Here is a 21,832-nt window from a genome sequence, read left to right as displayed (position 1 = left end):
ACAAAGTTGGTGTGTGAAAGACATGATGATACTCAGTGTGCAAGGAAATCCAGAGGAAAACACCATCCCCCTGAGATCAGTGAGGAAACGGTGACTAGCAGGCTCATTTTCATAAATAAATGAAGCAGATAGCTTCAGTTTCTGCTCAATCTTCAGTTCTTATGAAGCCCAGTTACATTGTATGGTTTTGTTCTTTGCAATTAGCAACATCTAAAACTTAAAATGCTTCATTTCCTTGCACTATCCTAAAAAGGTGTTCGTCCTGGGCACCTCAAATGTAGATGATGAAATGCAATAGCTCATTCAAACTGATTCTAAGCAACCAACTTCTATCATCTTCCCTCCTTCTCAGATCAACATTTTCTCAGAAGTCATTAATCACATTGACTATCTTTCAGACTGAAGTGTGGGCTATAAAAATATGCAAGAAACTTTTTAAGGAACCATGAATGGCCATGTTCAAAATTGGTCCTCTTAGCTGCCTGCCACTCATTACTACTTTTGGTAAGCTTAATTTGAATCATCCTGCTCTCTAATCACTATCTTCTATTTTTCTTTGGCTTCTTCCTCATCAGTAATGCTTTCTGTCTATCAAGACCTGTCATTCATTGATAATATCACCTTTTCACTATTCTTTGCCATCTCATATATTAGCCAGATTAAAAGCCCAAATCAATCCTGATTACTTTCACACAAAAGAGCCTGTCAGTTCCATTGCCCTTCCTTCAATTAGTATTCCTCATTTGAGAAAATACTACCCAAAGTAAAACCTACATTTTTATTTATTTTGTGGTATTTGAATTCTGCAAGAAAACATGATAGACCTAATACTAACTAGCATTACATTAGCATGAATAGACCTTATGAGTTTTCTCCTCTCAAATTCAATTGTTCTAATCGTCTTCAAGTTTCCAACACTTCTCATAGATCTTATTCCCAATTGATTTCTTGCCCTTCTATGTCACTAAGGGAAAAAAGAAATCAAATGTGAACACCCACAGATACTGTCCTGACAATATCTTTCTCAAAATAATCTGTGTCCTTGCATTAAAGCAAATTAAAACAATCCACGTTCACGTCCTTAAGCGTGGACAGTTCTTATTCATTCTTTTAACTTAAAAATGTTTGGTAGGGAGTGTCCTTTCTTCTTCAAGTATAGTATCTTTCTTCTCCTCTATTATTCTGATAAGACATGGTTTTATCTTCTCATATGGAACAAAAAAAAAAACCTAAAATCTCTTTTGAGCCCAACAGAACATGCAACAGAACATGTTTTCTTATTGAGATAACTCAACTTGCAGTTTCTCTTCTCTTGATCCATTCCTTGTGTTTTGAATTAATGTTTGTAATAAATAGATGGAAAAGTTCTGATCACTACATGGCAAGGGTAAATGTCAATTTTCAGTCCTCATCTAATTGAATAAGTACAATTTGACAATTTATTAACCACCCTCTCTTCTCTTTGAAATATCCTTTTTACCCAGTTCTCAGTACACATTTCTTGTTTTTTCTTTCTTCCTCTTTAGTTGCTCCTTCTCATTATCTTTTTTTATTTTCTCCCCATTTCCTTATTTCTAAATCAAGTTTTAGCTCTTGAGAATTCTCTTACTTTTACAGCCATATCATCTGGCCAAAATTCATTATACTCTATCCTAATTTTATATACCCCAAAATAATATCTGAGCACCATCCTTTTCCTTGAACTCCCAAATCATATACTAATATTCTATCTAATATCTCCACTTAAGACTAGCTAACAAATATTTCAACCAGCCTAATGCCAAATTCTGATTATACACATCAAACTGTTCCTCTATTAACTGTTACATTTTGGTAAATGGGAATTCTGTAACTCAAGGTAAAAGTATTTAGATTATGACTGTGTTTGAAAAGTGAAGTTTTCAAACAAGAGATGCTGATAATTTTTTCTCTCAAAACTCTATTTTGGGAGATGCATAAGTTATTACATTTCCCTTGCATGCAGTCAAACTCAGTATTTTTCCAGTATCAAATATAGTTGCCCAAACACTGCCAAGAGTGATTTCTTAGCACGAAGCAGAAATAAGCAGAAGACAGAAGTATCGCAATTAGTAGCCCAGAACCATTACATACAATACATACATATACAAACATACTCCACTTTGGGTCACAATCAATTATTCAATGTACCAGCTAAACCTGTTATAGATTCTACCTTCAAAACATATCCAAAACCAAAATGCTTCCCAGCATCCAAATAGAAGTCAACATCTCATTATGTCTTTGTTACCACATGATCTCCTGTTTTCTCCCTTTGCCTCTCCATTAATAGTGATTCCATATAGTTGGAGGAAGTTATTAAAACATGTAAAATACATGTTATTTTACTAAAGAACATTTTAAAGAACAGAAACACAAAATTATATATGAATATAAACTTATAAAATTAAAAATTATTGTCATAAGTAAATTAATTCTTGAAAACTGACAATTACACATAAATCACACAGGATAATAATAATATTTTAATTAGATATCTAAAATATACTTCTTTCTACTTTTGGGAGTATATATTTTTGGATACTTCTTTTATGTTTTTCATTAAAAAAAGAAAACAGTTTTTCTTCTATCATGGTTGCTTATAATCTTTTAAAGTTAATGGCCAGAATGGAAGAAATATGTGTTCACCTCCTTTAACCTAAGTTTGGGGGAAATAATACATTTTAGGGGAAAAGAACATAGGATTTTCATTTTACAAAAATTAAAAATGGCATAAACTTAGTTGTTGACATTTTAAGCTGAGTTTAGACCATAGGCAAAAAAGATATATCAGAGAAGGACATTGATGACAAAAAGACCACATTACTGAAATGGGAGTTATTCTCTTAACACTCTTTTCCCCTTATATACAGAAATATTTATTCTCTTAACACTCTTTTTCCCCTTACATACATAAATATTTAATTTTAGTTTTATTTGTTTTAAATAAATATCCACATTCTCTGAAATACATTATTCTTAGAAAAATAACTAAGATATTAATAAGAAATTTAAGTCAACTTTAATTCATTGATAAATAGCATGTGATAATCAGATAAAGTCTAAAATGTAAAATAATATGAATCTTAGATAGGGTCGCCTAACTTCTCACAGTAGAACAGAAATAGCTACAGCCCCTGGGATTTATACAAATCACCAAGAGGAAGAAAGTTTCCTGTGGCTCATATATTTTATGTCTGAAAATGCCTAGCATTGCTGGAAAAGAACTTATGAGCAACTCAGTAGAAGTTTAAATTACTCTACTACCCAGTTTAAGACTGTTCCTTTTCTAAATCCTCCAAAGGTCTGGATATCTCATATTATGCATATCCTGCAAGTAATTAAATAGCCTTTGAAAATAAGAATTTTTTTTTTTATCGTTGGGGCCTCGCAGAGATTTATACTTTCTCTTACTTTAGAGATAAAAGTAAGGTATAGTTAGAACAGTTCATGGATCTGATTCATGAAAGGAAAGGGCCTGCTTCCTCCCACCTTTGTGTGTTGAAGAGTCAGACTGAATTTAGTACTTCTAAAGTGTGTCCAGTTTTCCAGTATAGAGCAGACAAGGACCCTCTCCACACTGCCAGAATGTACTTAGAGCATGTGCTGTTTGTTCAGAGGACAGGAGCAGATGCAGTGCTGCTGCTAGCAAGGTCTGCCCCCCCCCCGCCCCGCCCCAGCACATACACACACACCTAGCCAGTAGTTTCATTCTGGGATAAACTAACAAACCACTGAATATCAAGTTTCTCCAGAGTCATGTTCTCTCGTGATTTTTCTCTATCATGAAACAAATATATAATCTCTATTTTCTATTCTATTTCTCCAGTACATGTCTATTTTTTCTCAATTAAATCAGTTCCAAACTCAGAAGGATAAGATTAATGCTACTTACTATCATCTTATTTTCCACCCCATACTCAAAAAAAAAAACAAAAAAAAAACAAAAAACCCACTAATATAAATGGTTTAAAAGAGAAAAAAAGTAATTTGTGCTTAGGGCAGGGTCTAGACTAGAAATATAACAGGAAATATGCTTGTTTTGCAATTGGTCGACCTGGATTCAATCCCTATCACCCATATATATGGTCCTCTGAGCCCTGTTAGAAGTGATTCTTGAGTACCCCTCAAAATAATAAAAGTTCATTAGATCAGAGAGCACAGCTAAGTCAGGAGCTAAGTAAACATGCTACAAATATGAATAAAGAAATGAAAGTGGAGACAATTAGCCTATTAATTATACTTACACACTAATAAAGGGAAAACTTATCACTCTCATAATTTAGAGACCAGAAATTCAAATTAATTCAAATATTCTACAGGAATATCCATAACTTGACAATTCCACATTCTGGGGCTTCCAGGAATCCTTGGCATGTAGCCCTATCATTCCAATCCTGTTTTCTGGTCAAATTGTGACTTCTCTTCAACATGTTGATTTTCTCTCTCTCTCTAACAATAATACCTGTGATACCATTTATGACACACGAGGATAATACAAAATAATCTCTTTAGCTCAAAATTCTTTTTAAAAATTGTATTATAGTTTAATGTTGTCTTAATATAAATTAATGAGCCCTATTGTTGGTAGGGGGAATGGTGAGGTCTTTCTGGACTCGACTCGGCTCCTGCAGCCCCTATACCTTGACAGGTCTGAAGGTTGTAGGGTGAGGGCAGAGAGATTCACAAAGCAGTCAGATGACGTTCCAGGAGTCAGCCAGCTTTATTTCACAGTCCCTACTGCCATGTACACCTCCTTACATGGCCTCTATACTAAGCCTTTTCCTAGCAGCTACTTTTCTACTCCTTCTGGCTCTCTCAGCCTCTGTCTCCCTTTCAGCTGCTTTTTTCCAGGCTTTTTAACTGGCTTCCAAGCTGACTCTTTGGTGATGCTACTGCTGCTGTTTCTTTGATGATGTTCTATTGCTAATGCTAAATTTGATGCTGAATTGGTGACACTGAATCTGATTTTGAATCTCTGATGAGGATGCCTCTCATACACTTCTCTAACTTTCCTTTGTATCCCCTCTCTCTTCCCCATGCAGACTCTTCTACCAGCCCATTCCAGATGTGGCCAGTTCTGATCATTCAGGTGGAATAAGAAGTTGGAGAAGGGGATACCCACAGTTTAATAATACACTTACCATAGTATTAAATAGTGTTAAAGATTATGGGTTTGATGAATACAGTTACTGCACTTCACCCTTCACCATTGTTCTTATATCACTTCTGATTTTCCTTCAAGAGTCTTAATTTCATTACATCCACAAAGACCTTTTTTCAAACAAGAAATATCTGTGAATCATATCTGACCTCTTTGAGCTACTGTTTTGAAGTTTACTACACAATTTGTGTGACATTTTCCTTACAGTGGCTGGAAAATGTTTCTATCAGAATATAGTGACATGAAAAGAATACCAAATCAGTGTAAAAAAATCGAATAAACACTTCAGTGAGAAAGTCAGAATTCTCCGAGTCACTATAAGTTTTTCCCCATTAAAATAGAAATTTTTTCTCTTTATTTAAATATCTTGATTACAAATATGATTGTGATTAGGTTTCAGTCATGTAAAGAACACCCCCTTCACCAGTGCTACATTCCTACCACCAATGTCCCAAATCTCCCCATCCCACCCCACCCCCACCTGTACTCCAGACAGGCTTTCCAGTTCCCTCATTCATTCACATGATTATGTTAGTTCTCTGTGTAGTTATTTCTATAACTACAAAGAGTGGTGAGCTTCATGAAGTGAGCTGGAAGTTCCAGCCCTCCTCTCACTGTCTCTGAGGATTGTTACAAAAATGACTTTTATTTTTCTTAAAACCCATAGATGAGTGAGACTGTTCTATGTCTCTCTCCCCCCCTCTGACTTATTTCACTCAGCATGATAGATTCCATGTACATACATGTATAGGAAAATTTCATGACTTCATCTCTCCTGATGGCTGCATAATATTCCATTGTGTATATGTACCACGTTTCTTTAGCCATTCATCTGTTGAAGGACATGTTGGTTGTTTCCAGAGCCTGGCTATTGTGAATAGTGCTGCAATAAATATAGGTTTGAGGAAGGGTTTTTTTGTGTTGTATTCTTGTGTTCTTAGGGTATATCCCTAGGAGTGGAATAGCTGGGTCGAATGGGTGCTCAATTTCCAGATTTTGGAGGAATCTCCATATTGCTTTCCATAAAGGTTGGACTAGACACATTCCCACCAGCAGTGGATAAGAGTTCCTTTCTCTCCACATCCCCGCCAGCACTGATTGTTCTCATTCTTTGTGATGTATGCCAATCTCTGTGGTGTGAGATGGTATCTCATAGTTGTTTTGATTTGCAACTTCCTGATAATTAGTGATGAGGAGCATTTTTTCATGTATCTTTTGGCCATTTGTATTTCTTTTTTATCAAAGTGTCTGTTCATTTCTTCTCCCCATTTTTGATGAGATTAAATGTTTTTTCTTGTAAAGTTCTGTCAGTGCCCTGTATATTTTGGATATTATCCCCTTATCTGATGGGTGTTGGGTGAATAGTTTCTCCCACACGGTGGGTGGCTCTTGTATCTGGGCACTATTTTGAGGTGCAGAAGCTTCTCAGCTTAATGTATTCCCATCTGTTTATCTCTGCTTCCACTTGTTTGGAAAGGGCAGTTTCCTCCTTGAAGATGCCTTTACTCTCAATGTCATGGAGTGTTTTACTGACGTGTTGTTCTATATACCTTATGGTATCAGGTCTGATATTTATTGACTGACACAAGCCCAACAGTCTTCATAAAGTCTGTCTTCAGCAAAGCTTAGGCCAGAGTCTAAAACAATGCCAATGGAACTTCATTTCTCTATATCTTTTACTTGCTCCTCCATATTGCCTTTATTCTAGAATTATGTGCCATGTTCTCAGGAACCTCTGTGCTCACATCAACTGCACTAATTTAAACCAGTCACTGTACCCATTACTGTGTCCAGGAGCTCAAGATCTTTTCATTGGTTGTGCCTAAATTACATGTCAATCCTGGAGCTAAGTGATGGGAGTGACACCTCTGCCAAAACTGATCTTTACTTTATAATAGGAGTAGCACTTCTCAGTAAAGTCAGAGTTACTTCTCTATGTTACCAGAGATAAGTTAAGGCATCATAAGAATTCAAAAATAATGGAATTTAGTATAGGGAGAAGGGAACTGGCCTTGCATAAAGCCAACCTAGGTTGGATCCCTGGTACCCCCATATGGTTCCCCAAGCCTACCAGGAGAAATTGCTAAGCACTTCACCAGGAGCACCACCCTGAGCACCACCTAGTATGACCCAAAAATCAAATACATAAAAAACAAACAAGACAAAAAAAATGAATACTCACTGAAGAATACCAGTACAAAGACAAAATCATGCCTAGAAAGAGTTTATACTCATCTTACTCTCTTACAGAAATCAGTGTTGTTGATTCACACATAAAACTCATGTGTAAATAATGTAGTTAGGAATCTAGTGCAATGTAAAATGTTTCACTTGCCTCTTCACTCTTCTCGGCTTCTGTTCCTTGTCAAATAAAAAGCATGGAACAATCATGCTTACTCAGAAAACCTCTGCAAGAGACTGCTTTTAGGCAGGAAGCGTACCTCATCTGACAGTATTCAGAGACCACTCCTGTTTAGTACCCACAAATCTCACCGCTGATGTCAGGATTACATGATGCCAGGTATCAAAACTAGGTTTTTGCATGCAAATTATAAATTGTGCTATCTCTCTGGCCTCCGAATTCTTTCTCTTTTTTGTTTGTTGTTGTTTTTGGCCACACCCCACCATGCTCAGGAGTTACTTCTGACTCTGCACTAATAACTAGCTCTTGACAGGCTCAAGGGACCATACGGGATGCCAGAGATTAAACCTGGGTCAGTCCCAGGTAGGCCGCATGAAAGGCAAAGGCCCTTCTGCTGTGCTATCACTCTGGCCTCTGGCCTCAGTATTATTTAAGCTATCCTTGGACTAACATCAGCATTAGTAGAAGAATGGTGGTAAAAAGGCTTTCTGTCAATTTTCTCATTTATTATAGTGCTTAATTTTCATAATATCATGTGAAATATTATGAACTTAAAGTTAATGAACCTTGTGAGTACTTCAATTTAGTAAATGATACTACTTACTATAGACACAAGACATCTCCTGTCTTATTCTGAGCCTTCATTCTGAATCTTTCTATTTCAGACTTTACAAGAGAAATAAAAAAATGAATCACATTAAAAAGATCATTTTCAATGTATTTTCACTCAAATGTTAATTTACTTACTCAATAATTTTTACATTTTGTATACCTCCCTGCTCAGGAAAGAGAAGATGCATAACAATAAGACACAGCTATCTAAATCAGGAGGAAATAAAGAAACACATAGATGTAGTTTCCAAGTTATCTGAGCTAGAAACATAAACCCAAAAGTATTCCTTATTTAGAAATTCCTCAGAATCTATTTTAATGCATGGAGGGAAATTAGTATGTTTCAAGTTCCAAAACTTCAAAAACAAAAGTATTTTGTTCTACTAAATTCAATATAATTTTCTACCTCATTGACAAAAATATGTAGTTTTACATTTCCTATAAATTGTTATGATACTTAACCTTAAATTCTTACGAGCAGATTTGTGAAAATGAAGAAAAATGATGTGGATATATTTGCTATCATATGTTTGCCTAAATAACTGAAATATTAAGTAGAAGAATTTGCAAGTATGATTAATCAAAAAACTAAGTTGCTGTATCCTGGACAAAATACAAACAAAGCAGAGTCCTTTCTCCAATAAGTTTCTTCACTGTTTTCTAGCCAGATAGTTACTTAAAAATCATAAATTTTATAACATGTTCACTTTGTACTTAAAGAATAAAGCCAGTGATCTGGAATACCAAAGCACACACACACACACATACACACACACACCCTACTTACCCTTTTTGAATTTAAATAATAATCTAACATCAACCCTAAGAAAGTATATTTGCTTGATCATAAAAACTCATTGAGTTTAATTAAAATCTGTATTCAAATTTAGATAACTCAAAATGAGAAATATTTTTGTCCCAAAGGAAATGCATAAGATGAAAACTATGTATCACAGGACAATTCTAAATTAATATTTAATATACACCAAAACTTGTTTTACATGTGATTTCTAACTAATAAGAGTCATAAATTATTCACAGCATGACAACAGAAACTTGTAAAGCAATACTGTAGAATATTCAAAGAGAAAAACATTTCATCCATTTCTAATTTCATTCTATAAAGCAAAACATGAGTATGTATTATATGCAAGCTCAAAAAACATTTATTAAAGATATTCAATACTGTAATTTTTAGTTGGAAAGTTGATATTCTTGGATCAAGTTCAGGAAATGTTTAGTCCTTTCTCATATAAGATGCTTAGCTTATAAAAGATAAAGCAACTATATTTATCAGTGTTGTGTGATCAAAAGGTACATATGCCACACAGACAGGGATCATTTTTCTTTCTAATCTTATAAACTTTAATCAAGTTCTGGAATTAATGCCCTTGCTATCTTAGATCGAGCTTCCACTCACACTAAAATGAATATTGGAACTATGTTTAAAAAATAGATCCAAGATGCTGACTTAATATATGTTTTTTGAGATAAGAACTTTGCAAAATAAATTGCAATTTTAATTCAAATATAAACTCTAAGATCAGCACATTACAGCTGAATGGTGAGACACATTCAAAGAATCCTAGGAATATGTTACTACTTCAATGGAACCTATAATAGGATTTTCACAAGGACCAATGTTGTCCTACCGCTTCTTGATAAACCTTTACCACTTCTTCAAACCTTCTAACCTACCGCTAACATCCTTTACCTCTTGTTTACAAACTGCTGAAGAGAATATCCACAAACCAAGATGACCATTAGGATGGGTGCTTTTCTTCCCTCCGAGACTTCAAGACCTCTTCTCATGCTCTGTGTACTATTTCCCTTTATCTTCACAAGTCATTAATTTTTCATCCTTTTTGAGTCTCTTTCCTAAACTAAGACTGTGCCCTAAGAAATACAAGATCTATCATCTAGACTGATATTGTGGCTATGTATTCCTTCTATCACCCATCTCCTTTTTCTAACAGTCCTTTCTAACAGCTCAGGGGGGGGGGTGAAAAGGATGTTCTCCTCCACTTTCCCATAGTCTGGCTTTCATATAGAACAATAGGTGAGTTTATTTTTCCTAAGATATACCTCCTCTTTGATTGAAATATGAATATAATTTAGTTTCTCCTGGTTTGCCCCTACTACTTCAGTTTCCCTTTTTTTTGCTTAGTAAATCTTTCTCTATGTAAGCTGAAAACCATAAGAATTTAACCATAGGAATTTTTCATTATGTATTTCTATAAAATTATACTAGTCTATGGTAGAAAACAAAATCTATACCTATGGTTTCCAATACATCAACATTCATCAACTATAGTTAAGAAGCAATTAAAATTAGTCTAACTTCATAATTAATGCTGAAATTTTTGGAGACAATATTATACTAAGTAATTAAAGATAGAATTTGGGTCATATTAAAGACCATATATTATTCAAATAAATTTAAATATGACTATTTTAGTTTTTAATATGGCCATTAGAAAATTTTCAATTCTGACATTTGTGACTCATATAATACTGCTATTGGACAATATTGATGCCAATGTTATTCTAGTCTCATACTTATAAAAGACTACTTATCTGATATTTTCATTTGTGTGTCACAGATTCTTCAAACATAGTTCCAACTCTGGTTTTCTTCCCTTTCAAAACTTTATTTCTTCCTCTTGCTCCAAAAATTTTATTATCCAAAGGGCCCGTAGCTTATGAAACTGTTTGCTGCACCACCTTTCAATGGAGACTGACAATTTCAGGACCATTTCAGTATGGAGAAAGATGAATTCTCCTTCCCTTCTAGTTAGGCATGGCAGCTGCCACATCTGATCTCTGCCACTTCAATAGGCCCAGCTCCACAACTCTTAAAACTCCTCATTAAATTTCACAGTGCTCACTATGTGCAAGCCTTTCAATTTCAGTGAGCAAAAATTTAATACAGAAGGCTCAGCCTGAAACAACTATCTCAGGAAATCCTCAGACAATTACTTTAGTGACTGTATTGTGAGAATATTTAATGAGGTCAAAGACACAATAGTTGAACAAAAAGCACAAGAACATCTGAATAATGAAATGAGAAAACTACAAGCAGAAATAAAGAGTATCGTAGGTGACATTAAAAATTTAATAGAAGCTCCCTGAGCAGCAGAATAACAACTGAGGAAAACATGAAAAAGTTTCAGGATGAAATGGAGAAAATCGCTAGAAAACAACAAAGGTTAAAAATAGTCTGAAAAGAAATAAACAGCATAAGACAGATTACGGGGTGAATTCAAGCATAGCAATATAAAAATTGGAGTCCCTGAAAAGAAAGAGGGCTAATCTGATGAAGAAAAAATTAGTAAAAGCAATCATGGATAAGAATTTCCCAGAGTTGAAAAATACAGGCACCCAGATTCATGAGGCCCAAAGAATCCTAGTGGAAATAGGCTCAAATGGGAAAAAAATCTAAGATACACTGTACTCAAAGTGACAAAATTCAAATATGGAGGCAGAATTTGAAATCAGCAAAGTCAAAAAATTTTACATACAAAGAAAATACAATACAATTCACAATGGATCTATCAAATGAGATTCTATAATCCAGAAGAGAATGGAGAGCAATAGTACAAAAAATTAATGAGCTAAACATGTCACCAATTATTCTCTTTCCAGCTAGAATATTATTCAGATATTTTTTAATGATGTGGAGCTTAAGGAATAGGTAACAGCTTAGAGAATTCACTGTCCTGAAAAAGGTCTTGAAAGAAGCATTAAAGGAGTTTCTTTAAAAGAAAATACTGATTTCTCAACACTTGGCATTGATTATGGCATTCAATCATGGCACCTATGGTTGTTCCCTACTTGGGTAGGAAAGGTTAATTTACTCCTATCTTGCTAAAGGATTTTATACATACATAATATGAATTACTATTTTTATATAAAATATTATATATCAATTCAAGTATCTTTATGTTTATATATTTACATTTATTTATATTTTATATATTTTAGATTTATTAATTTATATATAAAATATAAATATACAATATAAAATTCTTTATTAATGCAGACACTTAAGCGATTTCTATAATACAATATTTTCTAACATAAAGCTTCTTTCATGGTACATGTACTTTTATACTTCTGTAGGCCTATTTAGATTCTGCACTTAAACTTTTCTTAATTCTCTTCATTCTACCTAATTTTACATTTTTAGTATTGATCCATTTCTTTTTTTTTTTTTTTTTTTTTTTAATTTTTTTTTTTTATTTAAACACCTTGATTACATACATGATTGTGTTTGGGTTTCAGTCATAAAAGGAACACCACCCATCACCAGTGCAACATTCCCATCACCCAAGTCCCAAATCACCCTCCTCCCCACCCAACCCCCGCCTGTACCCTAAACAGGCTCTACATTTCCCTCATACATTCTCAATATTAGGACAGTTCAAAATGTAGTTATTTCTCTAACTAAACTCATCACTCTTTGTGGTGAGCTTCCTGAGGTGAGCTGGAACTTCCAGCTCTTTTCTCTTTTGTGTCTGAAAATTATTATTACAAGGGTGTCTTTCATTTTTCTTAAAACCCATAGATGAGTGAGACCATTCTGCGTTTTTCTCTCTCTCTCTGACTTATTTCACTCAGCATAATAGATTCCATGTACATCCATGTATAGGAAAATTTCATGACTTCATCTCTCCTGACAGCTGCATAATATTCCATTGTGTATATGTACCACAGTTTCTTTAGCCATTCATCTGTTGAAGGGCATCTTGGTTGTTTCCAGAGTCTTGCTATGGTAAATAGAGCTGCAATGAATATAGGTGTAAGGAAGGGGTTTTTGTATTGTATTTTTGTGTTCCTAGGGTATATTCCTAGGAGTGGTATAGCTGGATCGTATGGGAGCTCGATTTCCAGTTTTTGGAGGAATCTCCATATCGCTTTCCATAAAGGTTGAACTAGACAGCATTCCCACCAGCAGTGGATAAGAGTTCCTTTCTCTCCACATCCCCGCCAACACTGTTTATTCTCATTCTTTGTGATGTGTGCCATTCTCTGGGGTGTGAGGTGGTATCTCATCGTTGTTTTGATTTGCATCTCCCTGATGATTAGTGATGTGGAACATTTTTTCATGTGTCTTTTGGCCATGCGTATTTCTTCTTTGTCAAAGTGTCTGTTCATTTCTTCTCCCCATTTTTTGATGGGGTTAGATGTTTTTTTCTTGTAAAGTTCTGTCAGTGCCTTGTATATTTTGGAGATTAGCCCCTTATCTGATGGGTATTGGGTGAATAGTTTCTCCCACTCAGTGGGTGGCTCTTGTATCCTGGGCACTATTTCCTTTGAGGTGCAGAAGCTTCTCAGCTTAATATATTCCCATCTGTTAATCTCTGCTTTCACTTGCTTGGAGAGTGCAGTTTCCTCCCTGAAGATGCCTGTAATGTCCTGTAGTGTTTTGCCTATGTGCTGTTCTATATATCTTATGGTTTTGGGGCTGATATCGAGGTCTTTAATCCATTTGGATTTTACCTTTGTACATGATGTTAGCTGGGGGTCTAAGTTTAATTTTTTGCAAGTGGCTATCCAATTGTGCCAACACCACTTGTTGAAGAGGCTTTCCCTGCTCCATTTAGGATTTCCTGCTCCTTTATCAAAAATTAGATGGTTGTATCTCTGGGGAACATTTTCTGAGTATTCAAGCCTATTCCACTGATCTGAGGACCTATCCTTATTCCAATACCATGCTGTTTTGATAACTGTTGCTTTGTAGTACAGTTTAAAGTTGGGAAAAGTAATTCCTCCCATATTCTTTTTCCCAATGATTGCTTTAGCTATTCGAGGGTGTTTATTGTTCCAAATGAATTTCAAAAGTGTCTGATCCACTTCTTTGAAGAATGTCATGGGTATCTTTAGAGGGATGGCATTAAATCTGTATAATGCCTTGGGGAGTATTGACATTTTGATGATGTTAATCCTGCCAATCCATGAGCAGGGTATGTGTTTCCATTTCCGTGTGTCCTCTCTTATTTCTTGGAGCAGAGTTTTATAGTTTTCTTTGTATAGGTCCTTCACATATTTAGTCAAGTTGATTCCAAGATATTTGAGTTTGTGTGGTACTATTGTGAATGGGGTTGTTTTCTTAATGTCCATTTCTTCTTTATTACTGTTGGTGTATAGAAAGGCCATTGATTTTTGTGTGTTAATTTTGTAGCCTGCCACCTTGCTATATGAGTCTATTGTTTCTAGAAGCTTTTTGATAGAGTCTTTAGGGTTTTCTAAGTAGAGTATCATGTCATCTGCAAACAGTGAGAGCTTGACTTCTTCCTTTCCTATCTGGATTCCCTTGATATCCTTTTCTTGCCTAATCGCTATAGCAAGTACTTCCAGTGCTATGTTGAATAGGAGTGGTGAGAGAGGACAGCCTTGTCTTGTGCCAGAATTTAGAGGGAAGGCTTTCAGTTTTTCTCCATTGAGGATAATATTTGCCACTGGCTTGTGGTAGATGGCCTTCACTATATTGAGAAAGGTTCCCTCCATTCCCATCTTGCTGAGAGTTTTGATCAAGAATGGGTGTTGGACCTTATCAAATGCTTTCTCTGCATCTATTGATATGATCATGTGGTTTTTATTTTTCTTGTTATTGATGTTGTGTATTATGTTGATAGATTTACGGATGTTAAACCAGCCTTGCATTCCTGGGATGAAACCTACTTGATCGTAGTGGATGATCTTCTTAATGAGGCATTGAATCCTATTTGCCAGGATTTTGTTGAGGATCTTTGCATCTGCATTCATCAGTGATATTGGTCTGTAATTTTCTTTTTTGGTAGCGTCTCTGTCTGGTTTAGGTATCAAGGTGATGTTGGCTTCATAAAAGCTATTTGGAAGTGTTTCTGTTTGTTCAATTTCATGAAAGAGTCTTGCCAAGATTGGCAGTAGTTCCTCTTGGAAAGTTTGATAGAATTCATTAGTGAATCCATCTGGACCTGGGCTTTTGTTTTTCAGCAGACATTTGATTACTGTTTTAATTTCATCAATGGTGATGGGGGTGTTTAGATATGCTACATCCTCTTCCTTCAACCGTGGAAGATTATAAGAGTCCAAGAATTTATCCATTTCTTCCAGGTTCTCATTTTTAGTGGCGTAGAGTTTTTCAAAGTAGTTTCTGATTACCCTTTGAATCTCTGTCATATCAGTAGTGATCTCTCCTTTTTCATTCCTGATACGAGTTATCAAGTTTCTCTCTCTCTCTTTCTTTGTTAGGTTTGCCAGTGGTCTATCAATCTTGTTTATTTTTTCAAAGAACCAACTTCTGCTTTCGTTGATCTTTCGGATTGTTTTTTGAGTTTCCACTTCGTTGATTTCTGCTCTCAGCTTTGTTATTTCCTTCTGTCTTCCTGTTCTTGGGTCCTTTTGTTGAGCATTTTCTAGTTCTATTAGCTGTGTCATTAAGCTACTCAGGTAAGCTCCTTCTTCCTTCCTGATGTGTGCTTGCAAAGCTATAAATTTTCCTCTCAGTACTGCTTTTGCTGTGTCCCATAAGTTCTGAGAGTTTGTGTCTTTATTGTCATTTGTTTCCAGGAACCTTTTTATTTCCTCCTTGATTTCATCTCGGACCCACTGGTTATTGAGCATGAGGCTGTTTAACTTCCAGGTGTTAAAGTGTTTCTTCTGAGTCCCTTTGGAGTTCACAAATAATTTCAGAGCCTTGTGGTCAGCGAAGGTAGTCTGCAAAATTTCTATCCTCTTGATCTTATGGAGGTATGTTTTATGTGCCAGCATGTAGTCTATCCTGGAGAATGTCCCATGTACATTGGAGAAGAATGTGTATCCAGGTTTCTGGGGATGGAGTGTCCTATATATATCCACTAGGCCTCTTTCTTCCATTTCTCTCCTCAGGTCTAGTATATTCTTGTTGGGTTTCAGTCTGGTTGACCTGTCCAGTGTTGACAAAGCCGTGTTTAGGTCCCCCACAATTATTGTGTTGTTGTTGATATTATTTTTCAGATTTGTCAGCAGTTGTATTAAATATTTTGCTGGCCCCTCATTCGGTGCATATATGTTTAGGAGAGTGAATTCTTCCTGCTCTACGTACCCCTTGATTAATATAAAATGTCCGTCTTTGTCCCTTACAACCTTCCTGAGTATAAAGTTTGCATTATCTGATATTAGTATGGCCACTCCAGCTTTTTTATGGGTGTTGTTTGCTTGGATAACTTTTCTCCAGCCTTTTATTTTGAGTCTATGTTTGTTCTGACTATTCAGGTGCGTTTCTTGTAGGCAGCAGAAGGTTGGATTGAGTTTTTTGATCCATTTAGCCACTCTGTGTCTCTTAACTGGTGCATTTAGTCCATTGACGTTGAGAGAAAGAATTGTCCTGGGATTTAACGCCATCTTTATTTCAAAATTTGGTGTGTCTTTTGGGTAGTCTTGTCTTAGATTAGGTCTTTCAGTTTTTCTCTTAAGACTGGTTTTGTGTCTGTGAAGTTTCTGAGCTGTTTTTTGTCTGTGAAACCATGTATTCTTCCATCAAACCGGAAAGTGAGTTTTGCTGGGTATAGTATTCTGGGTGAAGCATTCATTTCATTCAGTCTTGTCACAATATCCCACCACTGCTTTCTGGCATTGAGCGTTTCTGGTGACAGGTCTGCTGTAAATCTCAGGGAAGCTTGCTTGAACATGATTTCCCCTTTTGATCTTGCTGTTTTCAGAATTCTGTCTCTATCTGTGGGATTTGTCATTGTGACTAGGATGTGTCTTGGGGTGGTTTTTCTGGGGTCTCTTTTGGTTGGTACTCTTCGGGCATGCAGGATTTGATCACATATATTCTTTAGCTCTGGGAGTTTCTCTTTAATGATGTTCTTGACCATTGATTCTTCCTGGAAATTTTCTTCCTGGGTCTCTGGGACTCCAATGATTCTTAAGTTGTTTCTGTTGATCTTATCATAGACTTCTATTTTCGTCTGTTCCCATTCTTTGACTAATTTTTCCATTGTCTGCTCATTTGCTTTAAGTTTTTTGTCCAATCTCTCCTGCTGTATGGAATTGTTATGTATCTCATCTTCCACAGCACCAAGTCTATTCTCAGCTTCTGATACCCTGTCCCAGAGCTTATCCATTTTGTCATTCACTTCGTTTACTGAGTTTTTCAGGCCTGTTAGTTGACATGTTATTTCAGTTTGGAGTTTTGTCATTTCTGCCTTCATATTTTCTTGGTTCTTATTAGTGTTCTGTTCAACTCGATCCATGGTTTCTTGGAGTCTGTTGAGCACCTTCCATATTGCTGGTCTAAAGTCCTTATCTGAGAGGTTGATTAGTTGTTCAGTCATTATCTGGTCCTCAGAATTGTCATCTTCATTCTCTATGTCTGATGCTGGCCTGCGCTGTTTCCCCATTGTCACATTTGTATTGTGGGTTTTTCTACGTGTTGTAGTGGTATTCATTGTCTATATGATGTAGGCAGCACACTCCTCTGGCTCCTCCCTTTCTGGATGGGCTGACTTGCCTCTAAGGGAGGGGAGTCCTCCGTGGATGAAGCCTCACACTGGGTCAAATCTTAGGCCCGAGCATGTAACAGAGAAGACAGTCCAGAGAGAAATGTTTGCTTCTGTGATATAGCGCCGTTCTTAGTGTGATTTTTCCTTCTTGTTGCAATGGAGTTCTTTCCTTAGAAAGAGTGCACGGCCGCGTAGCGAAGCGGAGCGGCCGTGCTCCTCTGAGCCTCTTTTTGCCCCACTCGCAAGAGTTTCACGCAAGAGGACAGTAGACAGACATAGACAGGTCACACTCACAGTCTTTCACAGCTGAGCCCCACTGGGCCGGTGTACTTTCGCGGATTTTCCCCGCCTGGTGTCACACACAGGGAGCCAGCTTTTGCAAAGGATAGCCGGTTTTTATGCTCTGAAGTCCCTCCCTGAAAATGGCGTCTGGGCGAGCGAGGTTTCTGGAGGCTCTTTTTGCCCCACTCGCAAGAGTTTCACGCAAGAGGACAGTAGACAGACATAGACAGGTCACACTCACAGTCTTTCACAGCTGAGCCCCACTGGGCCGGTGTACTTTCGCGGATTTTCCCCGCCTGGTGTCACACACAGGGAGCCAGCTTTTGCAAAGGATAGCCGGTTTTTATGCTCTGAAGTCCCTCCCTGAAAATGGCCTTGATCCATTTCATATAAATCTTAAAAAGCCAGGCATTTTAAGATAATGGAGTGGTAGCATAGCAGTAGGACATTTGCCTTGTACGCGACTGACCCAGGACGGACCTCGGTTTGATCCCCAGCATCCCATATGGTCCCCCAATCCAGGAGCGATTTCTGAGTGCATAGCCAGGAGTAACACCTAAGCGTCACTGGGTGTGGTCCCCCCAAATCTTAAACTGTATTAGTACATAATTATTCATAATATTTGAAATCTATGTACCTGTAATAAAAAGGCCATTTTTGAAAAATATATGTTATCAATTTATCATTTACTATTTGTGGAATTCTAAGTTTTTTTCTGTATTTCACATATGTATGTAAGTTCCACTGCCTCCACAACTATAAAAGAAAGTGATATCTATCCAAAATATGAATTATTTTTAAAAAATGTGATGCCTTCTAGAGAGTACAGTGTGTAGGGGGTGCCTGTCTTGCATATGACATCTCATATGGTTTCTGAGAAGCTCCAAAAGTAATTAGAGTTCAGAGCCAGGAATAGCTCCTTAGCAAAGAAATAAAATGAATAACGACAGAATCGACAGAATCAACATCATCAGAACATAAGATTTTGCCTGTGGAGTAGGTGTACTTGGAACAATAATGGAGGGAAGCAGGCTCTCTGATGGCAGGTATGGAATTACGAAGTTTTAAGTATACATGGAAAATATAACAACATTGTAAATTCCACAACTGGAAAAAAAATTAAGTCTAAAAACAAAGAATCATTCTTCTTTAACCTTTCCATTCCTTCATGTTTCACACCCAATCTTCTATCAAGTACTGCTGACAGTTGACAGTTTGCAGTTCAAGGATGGGAAAATAAAACAGGTGAGAAGAAGGGAATAAAAGAACTCTTTTTACAACAACTATCACACAACACCTGTCTGCTCAACCTTTTAGGATTTTCTGAGAAAATCAACAACAGCAACAGTCTCCACAGCAGTAATTGGATTAGTAAAGCCAAGAGGATTTCAAATGTACAAAAGGAGGAACAATGCTTCAGTGAATTTGGCACAACTCTCCTACCCTCCACAGTCAATGATGCCACATCTGTTACTTAAAACTGGATGCTTTATGAATTTACACCACAGATATTGGCCAATGCTACAAAGTAAGCTTTCTCCCCAGTCTTCTCAGAGTCAGCCTTTATACATTTAAAATCCACTCACTGGGGCCGGAGAGATAGAACAGCGATAAGGCATTTGTCTTAGACGCAGAACGATGGTGGTTAATCACATATGGTCCCCCAAGCCTGCCAGGAGTGATTTCTGAGCATAGAGCTGGGAGTAAACCCTGAGCACTGCCGGATGTGACCCAAAAATAAATAAATAAATAAATAAATAAATAAATAAATAAATAAATAAATAAATAAACGTAATCCACTCACTACACAGCTCTGTTTTTTTACACAGTCTCAACTTGCTCACCATCATTTTGTTCTCAAAAAGAAAATAAGAAATTACCCTTCCCATTTTCTTTCATTTTATTCATTGCTTCTCTAACTGCTACCAAAGTGCCTGGCTCAGAGCATATTAAATAAATGAATAATGTCAGAAGAAGTACATCTGAAGGAAACATAGATGAAGTTATTAATATGTATATAAAATGTATTTTAAGAGGTCATTTATTCTAACCACTAGTCCAAGAAAACAATGTCATTCTACTCAAATGGTCTCCAGTTTCTACCAAACGAATGTTTCTGGTAGAGAATAAGCTTTTACTACAATTTGTCTTAAGGAAATCTCTAGAGCTCCAATAAATTATTGTAATGTTTGGGAAACATATGCATGTTAATTTGCCCACCCTACCTGCACTCCCAACAACAAAATTCAGTATATGCCTAACACTGACCCAGTTACAGTTACACGGAGTTTGAAGAGTTAAATAAGAAAGAAAGCCATTGCTGAAAGAGATGGCCAATCAAATTGGTTTCTCTATATTCCTCTTTCCCATTTGGCTTTCATTGCTAACATGTAAAGCCTGGAGTTTCATTTGAACAAGGCAGTCTCAATATAAACATGCCAAAGTAAATTCATCTATTGGTTGAATGAAACTTGGTTCCAAAAACTTACCTTTCAGAATTAAATCTTCAGTTGTCTTGCATGCTTCATTTACATTAAATATGTGTGGCTTTTTAAAAGTTATTTGTGGCATATCCTTAGAATGTTCTTTTACGGGAAGGTCTTTGGAAAAACAAATATTTTTGTTGGCTTTTTGAAATTCTTGGACCACGTCTAATGCTTCCATTTTTTTAATATCCAAAGGTATAATTTTGCCAGAATGAGGGGACTTGTTTCTTAAAACTTTAACAGTAGTATTTTTGGCCTTAGTCTATGAATAAAAGAAAAAATAAATGTAAAAACATTTTGTTTCATATAAATTTCATAATGAAGTTACAATAAAATTATATATTACATATTATTATTGCATAACAACATTACATGCTAATTATAAAATAAATTGCATTTGATGATAATTGTATAGTAAATTGATAGCTATATCCACAGAATATACTTTACAAAATACCTAACTTTACAAAGATATTTATTGTAAAGTACAAGCCAGTAATCAGTAAAACATATGTTGTCCTTGTAGTTCTCTAAGATTTCGCCAGCATAAGGACATGAGGGCTATAATGCACTTTTTTAAATGTAAATAATTTATTTTAAAATAATATTTTTTCTTAACTTTTGTTTCCACCATGTTTGTAGACTTTTTTAGACATCCATAAAATTCTTACAGCACAAAACTTTTTTTTCTGTTGATCCTGAAATTACTAGTTAAATATAGAAGTAGATTGTCAGGAAGGTATATTGAAAGATTATTAATGGGGTTAGAGAAATAATACATTAGATACGGCTGTTATTTGCCTTACATGCAGCCAATCTAACTCTATACCTGGAACCCCATAAAATCCCCTGAGCCTTCTAGGAGTTATCCATGAATACAGAGCCAGGGGTAAGCCTTTAACATTGTTGATTTTTACCAAAAAATAAATCACAGAAAGTATAGTAATATAATATATGTCTTTTGGATACTTTCAATTTCTTAATTAATTAACTTTTAATACCTTGAGAAATAGAAAAAAAACTATAATCTCAGACCTCTGACAGTAAGTATTCAAACAACTATAACTGTTCTAGTTTAGTTATTCTCAAACCTGTCAATAGAACTCTTCTTCTTTCCTGCTACAAATTCAAATGTATATTTTTACAAAAGTTTATTTTTGAGAAATTTAAGTTCTTAGAATAAGGAGGAGTTTTTTTGGAAGGCTAGTATCTTAACAATTGGATATTAGGCTATGATGACTAAAGAACAAAACTCAAAAACCCTTTTCACATAATTTTAAATTTATTTTAAGTCACATCTATCTTAAAGATGGGTTAAGTTTTCATCCTATGTGCTTACAAATTAAATATGCAATTTTTAAAGTTGTGACTAGAGGGATAGGAGTGAATATTAACACCACTGCTTATAAATTAAAAGCACTATGGTCAGTCTCAGAAC

The 21,832-nt window shown here is 35.8% G+C and overlaps 1 protein-coding gene across 1 annotated transcript in view; it reads right to left on the bottom strand.

Moving 5' to 3' along the window:
• Positions 1–21,832, bottom strand: part of IQCM (IQ motif containing M) — a 410,973-nt gene that overhangs the window by 331,165 nt on the left and 57,976 nt on the right. Inside the window, exon 6 of the mRNA XM_049770870.1 lies at positions 20,398–20,656. Coding sequence (XP_049626827.1) covers positions 20,398–20,656 — 259 coding nt within the window. The remainder of the gene's footprint in view (positions 1–20,397; positions 20,657–21,832) is intronic.

The sequence above is a fragment of the Suncus etruscus genome, chromosome 3, assembly GCF_024139225.1.
Source record: "Suncus etruscus isolate mSunEtr1 chromosome 3, mSunEtr1.pri.cur, whole genome shotgun sequence".
NCBI lineage: Eukaryota > Metazoa > Chordata > Mammalia > Eulipotyphla > Soricidae > Suncus > Suncus etruscus.
The sequence above is the reverse complement of the archived record's forward strand: the minus strand, read 5'-3'. Positions and strand labels throughout refer to the sequence as shown.